Source organism: Cebus imitator, unplaced genomic scaffold, assembly GCF_001604975.1.
Source record: "Cebus imitator isolate Cc_AM_T3 unplaced genomic scaffold, Cebus_imitator-1.0 Scaffold406, whole genome shotgun sequence".
Taxonomy (NCBI): Eukaryota; Metazoa; Chordata; class Mammalia; order Primates; family Cebidae; genus Cebus; species Cebus imitator.
The window spans coordinates 1311138-1317247 of NW_016107721.1; the positions used below are offsets into that span (position 1 = coordinate 1311138).

At 47.4% G+C, this 6110-nt stretch overlaps 1 protein-coding gene across 1 annotated transcript in view; it reads left to right on the forward strand.

Moving 5' to 3' along the window:
* Nucleotides 1-4441, forward strand: part of SFXN4 (sideroflexin 4) — a 22962-nt gene extending 18521 nt beyond the window's left edge. Inside the window, exon 14 of the mRNA XM_017509075.2 lies at nucleotides 4038-4441. Within this exon, the coding sequence (XP_017364564.1) occupies nucleotides 4038-4115 (78 nt within the window). The 3' untranslated portion in view covers nucleotides 4116-4441. The remainder of the gene's footprint in view (nucleotides 1-4037) is intronic.
* Nucleotides 4442-6110: the final 1669 nt, after the last annotated feature.

Consider the following 6110-nt stretch of genomic DNA (forward strand, 5'->3'; position numbering starts at 1 on the left):
AACATTGCTACCCATACACATAAAGAAATATATAAAAAAAGCCGGATGCAGTGGCTCATGCCTGTAATCCCAGCACTTTGGGAGGCTGAGGCGGGTGGATCACCTGAGGTCAGGAGTTCAAGACCAGCCTGGCCTCGTCTCTTAAAAACAAACAAACAAACAAAATACAGCTGACTTTTGAACAACCTGGGGGTTAGGAGTCAAAAATCCAAGTATAAGCTCTGACTCCCCAAAAACTTAACTATTAATAGCCTACCGTTGACTGGAAGGCTTACCAATAACATAAAAAATCAAGTAACACATATTTTGTATATGTGTTATATGCTATATTCCTACAATAAACTAGAGAAAAACAGAATGTTATTAAGAAAATCAGGCCAGGTGCAGTGGCTCACGCCTGTAAAAAAAAAAAAAAAAAGCTTTGGGGAGGCCGGGTGTGGTGGCTCATGCCTATAATCCAAGCACTTTGGAGGCCTAGGCGGGTGGATCACCTGAGGTCAGGAGTTCAAGACCAGCCTAACCAACATGGTGAAACCCCGTCTTAAAAAAAAAAAAAAAGCTTTGGGAAGCTGAGGCAGGTGGATAACTTGAGATCAGGAATTCAAGAGCAACTTAGTCAACATGGTAAAACCCCAGCTCTACTAAAAATATAAAAATTAGCCAGGTGTGGTGGTGCCCGTAATAGCAGCTACTCAGGAAGCCGAGGCAGGAGAATCACTTGAACCTGGGGAGGTGGAGGTTGCAATGAGCCAAGATCATGACATTGCACTCCAGCCTGGTTGACAGAGTAAGAGTCTGTCTCAAAAAAAATAAATAAATAAATAAAAATCATAAGGAGAAAATGTATTTACTGTTCATTAAGTGAAAGTGAGTCATCAGTTCCAGTGAGGATCAAGGTCATCATCCTCGTCATCTTCATGTTGAGGAGGCTGCGGAGGAGGAAGAGGGGTTGGTCTTGCTGTCTCAGGGGTGACCGAGGGGGAAGAAAATCAATGTATAAGTGGACCTGCATCCTTCAAACTTGTATTATCCAAGGGTTGACTGTAATGATATTTATATCTAATTCTATCCCTCAAATCTCTTGGTGCAGTTTTGGGTTCTGTTTTTCTTTAACAGTATTTCATAAGCATTTTTTTCTGGAGCATAAAAAGAAATCTTATAAAAATATTTAATTAAAGAAATTTTAAATACTCCAGAATCTTCTGTAACTACACCCTGTCCAGTGGAACTTTCTGCAGTGATGGAAATGTTCTATAATAGCTTGGTGCTGTCCAGTATGGTAGCCATGAGCTACATGTGCTACTGAGCACTTCAAGAGAGGCTGGTATGACTAGGAAACTGAATTGTAAATTAACTTAAATTTTATTGACTTATTTAGAGACAGAGTTTTGCTCTTGTTGCCCAGGCTGGAGGGCAGTGGCACGATCTCGGCTCATTGCAACCTCCGCTTCCCGGGCTCAAGTGATTCTTCTGCCTCAGTCTCCCAAGTAGCTGGGATTACAGGCATGCACCACCATGCCTGGCTAATTTTGTATTTTTAGTAGAGATGGGGTTTCTCTACACTGGTCAGGCTGGTCTTGAACTCCTGACCTCAGGTGATCTGCCTGCCTTGGCCTCCCAAAGTGCTGGGATAACAGGTGTGAGCCACCATGCCCGGCCAAGTTAAATTTTAAATGAGGTACTCTTGTGTGCTTAGTGGCTACTGGACAGCCCAGTTCTGTAGATAATTTATAATGGAATTTATGATGAGTCAGACTGCCTGGACTCAGATTCCAGCTTCTCCATGACCTTGGTCAACTTGCTTAGTTTCCTTATCTGTTAAAGAGAGCTGAAGGTAATGGCATCTCTGCAAAGGGTTGTTGCTTAATAGGTAGCAAGGACGTTTTTGTTTTTTTAAGTCAGAAAGTCAGCTTTTTTTTTTTTTTGAGACGGAGTTTCGCTCTTGTTACCCAGGCTGGAGTGCAATGGCGCGATCTCGGCTCACCGCAACCTCCGCCTCCTGGGTTCAGGCAATTCTCCTGCCTCAGCCTCCTGAATAGCTGGGATTATAGGCACGCGCCACCATGCCCAGCTAATTTTTTGTAGTTTTAGTAGAGACGGGGTTTCACCGTGTTGACCAGGATGGTCTCGATCTCTTGACCTTGTGATCCACCCGCCTCGGCCTCCCAAAGTGCTGGGATTACAGGCGTGAGCCACTGTGCCCGGCCTTTGAAAGTCAGCTTTTTTTAATGTCCAAAGCTCTGCCATAAATTTCTAGCAGATGTCAAGGATATTATTGATGCTAGCAGATATTAGCAGTTTCTTGACTAAAACTTTCAAGTGCTTGTTTCTGTCACTATAAATATATATGCCTTCAAAAGCATTTATGTTTATGGAATGATCTTGTTCGGATCCCAGATTTTATAGGTTTAGGTTGTAGGATCATTCATTCAAGCAACTTTGCCAGCACAACGTAGAAGTTTCAAATAGTTATGCTTATTACTGGTGCTGTAGGTGGGAGCTTGGGGAGTGAGACAGCATCTCAGAATAAAATTTCAGGCCAGGCATGGTGGCTCACATCTGTAATCCCAGCACTCCGGGAGGCCAAGGGTGGGAGGATCACTTGAGCTCAGGGTTCGAGATCACCCCGGACCTCATCCCTATTCTGAAACAAAATTTTTAAAAAGAAAAAATAATAATAATTAGCCAGGCATGGTGGTATGTACCTGTAGTCCCAGCTACTCAGGCAGATAAGGTAGGCGGATCACCTGAGCATGGGAGGTCAAGGCTACAGTGGGCCCACAGAGTGAGACCCTGTCTCAAAAAAATAAAATTAGTAGGGTGAAGTGGCACATACGTGCAGTCCCAGCTACTCAGAAGGCTGCGGTGGGAGGATCACTTGAGCGGAGAGGGAAGATTTCATACCCAGTGGAGGGTGGGGAGGCTGCAAGGACTGGGGGCCAGGTGCCAGGGCCTACACAGCCAGACCGAGGAGGTGGGCCGCAGGTGAGTCATGCAAGGTTGAAAGGGGCAGAACTCCCAGAGGCCAGAGTTGGGGCAGGAAAGGGAGTCCATCTCATGCATGACCCCAGATGCTAAGACATGCTTGCTGTACTTTGAAAATACCCTGTTGGGCTGAGTTCATTACATTCTTTCTACATTTATTTTTTGTTTGTATGTTTGAAACAGGGTTTCACTCTGTTGCTCAGGCTGGAGGGCAGTTATGATCACGGCTTACTTCAGCCTCGACTCCCAGGCTCAAGTGATCCTCTGGCCTCAGACTGCCAAGTAGCTAGGACTACAGGAACGCACCACCACACTTGGATAATTTTTTATTTTTTTGTATAGATGGGGTCACACTATATTGCCCAGGCTGATTGCAAACTCCCCAGCTCAAGTGATCCTCCTGATCTCAGCTCGCTGTAACCTCCACCTCCCAAGTTCAAGCAATTCTTGTGCCTCAGCCACCAGAGTGGCTGGGACTACAGGCATGTGCCACCATGCCTGGCTAATTTTTGTATTTTTTGTAGAGATGGGGTTTCACCATGTTAGCCAGGCTGGTCTTGAACTCCCAGCCTCAAGTGATCTACCCGCCTCAGCCTCTCTCAAAGTGTTGGGTTTACACGCATGAGCTATTGTGCCCAGCCATCTTAAAACTTTTTAATGGAAACTTTCAATTATAAACAAATGTAAACAACAATAATAGGCCAAGGGTGGTGATGCGTGCCTGTGGTCCCAGCTACTCGGGTGGCTGAGGCATGAGCATCACTTGAACCTCTAAGGTGGAGGTTGCAGTGAGCTGAGATCGTGCCACTGCACTCCAGCCTGGGCAACAGAGCAAGACTCTGTCTCAAAAAAAAAAAAAAAAAGTTTAAAAGAAGTTCCTTTACTACTTGGATGATTTAAAAGAAAATAGGTTACATTTTCTGCTATGGATTAGACATTATTGAAAAAGATGTACTGTGAAATGGTTGCTTTCAGAAAATGATTTGTTTTTTAACTTGGCTTCTGAGGCAAGAAAAACTATTAATAGAAATATGAATTTAACTATTTTTCAGATACAGTGCAGTCAGCTTGAAGAGGATATTCAGTCCTTAACAGAAGAAACGGAACTCTTTTATCACAGAGGGTTGTAGGCGTGAGTTTTAGGTGAATTGATGTGGTTCCTGCGTGAAAACCTTGCCCTCTCCAGGTTCGGTTTAGAGAACTCTGCCACAAGTCTTCTGGGAACCCCAGAGGTGTCTGTGCTGACAAGGTGACTTAAAATTCCACACTGAGATCGTTCCCAGGCTGGTGTGTCTGGGGTTTTTAAGGCTGGCTAGAGAAGACAGCAGGAAGGGGCCCCCATCTGACACCTTGGGGATTGTTGAGGGGATAGTTGGAGTGAGTCTCAGCCTGTGAAAGGATACTGTGAAATCACTAATTAATAAACCTGTCTCAAGTTGAGTATTTGAAGAAAGAACACAAAGAGTCCACCGTGCCCAGGACACAGGCGTTAAATGGATAGCCCGTCTCAAGTGGAACACGCACCCCTGGGGAGCTGTTTATGGCCTCCAACCCCAAAAGCAATCTTGCTTCCTTACTCAGCGTCCTCCATTCTAGAAGGCTACTTAAAACTTTTGCTGGCCGGGCGCGGTGGCTCAAGCCTGTAATCCCAGCACTTTGGGAGGCCGAGGCGGGTGGATCACGAGGTCAAGAGATCGAGACCATCCTGGTCAACATGGTGAAACCCCGTCTCTACTAAAAATACAAAAAATTAGCTGGGCATGGTGGCGCATGTCTGTAGTCCCAGCTACTCAGGAGGCTGAGGCAGGAGAATTGCCTGAACCCAGGAGGCGGAGGTTGCGGTGAGCCGAGATCGCGCCATTGCACTCCAGCCTGGGTAACAAGAGCGAAACTCCGTCTCAAAAAAAAAACAAAAAAAAAAACTTTTGCTGCCCTCACCCAGTGCCTCCTTTCTCCTCTCTGCCAAAGGACCCTGCCTCCTCTGCCAGGAAACCAAGGTCAGCAGTGAAGCCTCCCGTCCTGCACCCACACCCACACCCATCCTTCCTCCATGCAAGGCCAGCGTCCTCCAGGCTCTGGGCCCCTCTCTGCTTCCTCAGGGCTGTGCTCTGCAGCCTCTGTCTGCTGGGTCCTTCCCTGAAGTATGTAAACTGCTTGTCAGCCAGGTGCAGTGACTTACACCTGTAATCCCAGAACTTTGGGAGGCCGAGGCCAGTGGATCATCTGAAGTCAGGAGTTCGAGACCAGTCTGGCCAACATGGTGAAATCTTGTGTCTATTAAAAATACAAAAATCAGCCGGCTGTTGTGCGCACCTGTAGTCCCAACAACTCGGGAGGCTGAGGCAGAAGAATCACTTAAACCCAGGAGGCAGAGGTTGTAGCGAGCCAAGATCGTGCCTCTGCACTCCAGCATGGGCAACAGAGACTCTAACTCAAAAATAAAGTGCTTGACACCGGCCACATTAGAGACAGGAACTTGCTGTCACCCAGGCTGGAGTACAGTGGCACAACCATAGCTCACTGCAGCCTTAAACTCCTGGGCTCAAGGGACCCATCTGCCTCAGCCTCCTGAGTAGCTGGGCCCCCGCCACCGCACCTGGCTATAGCCAGACACCTTAAGAGTTGTCCGCCCTCACTGTCTCTGCCCTGCCCACCGTTCTGCTGAATCTTCTCTCATCCGTGACCCACCTGAATGTTGTACTGCCATGCTGCTGGGTACTCAGGCTGGTCACTGAGCTGCCTACTCCGCTGCACTTTGCCATTTGGATGTCCCAAACACCTCAAATTCAACCCACCGAAACCTGAGATCAGCTCTCTCTCTCCCAGTCTCCCTCCCAGCTCTCCCTCCCAGGAATTGACACCACCACCTACCCAGGTGCAGCAGGCAGGATCCCTGGAGCACCCTCTCCCCACCTTACTCCCAGCCTATTCAGTAGACTGGGCCCAGGACACATAGTCTGGAACCCTCCTATGCCCACTGCTACCTCCCAGTGCAGTCCCACAGCACCCCCTGCTGGCCTGCCTGGCCTATCTGCCTACTCCCCCAAGTCTGATTCCAGTCTGCTCTTCTAAACTGCACCTGCTGAACAGCTTTTTTTTTTTTTGAGACGGAGTTTCCCTCTTGT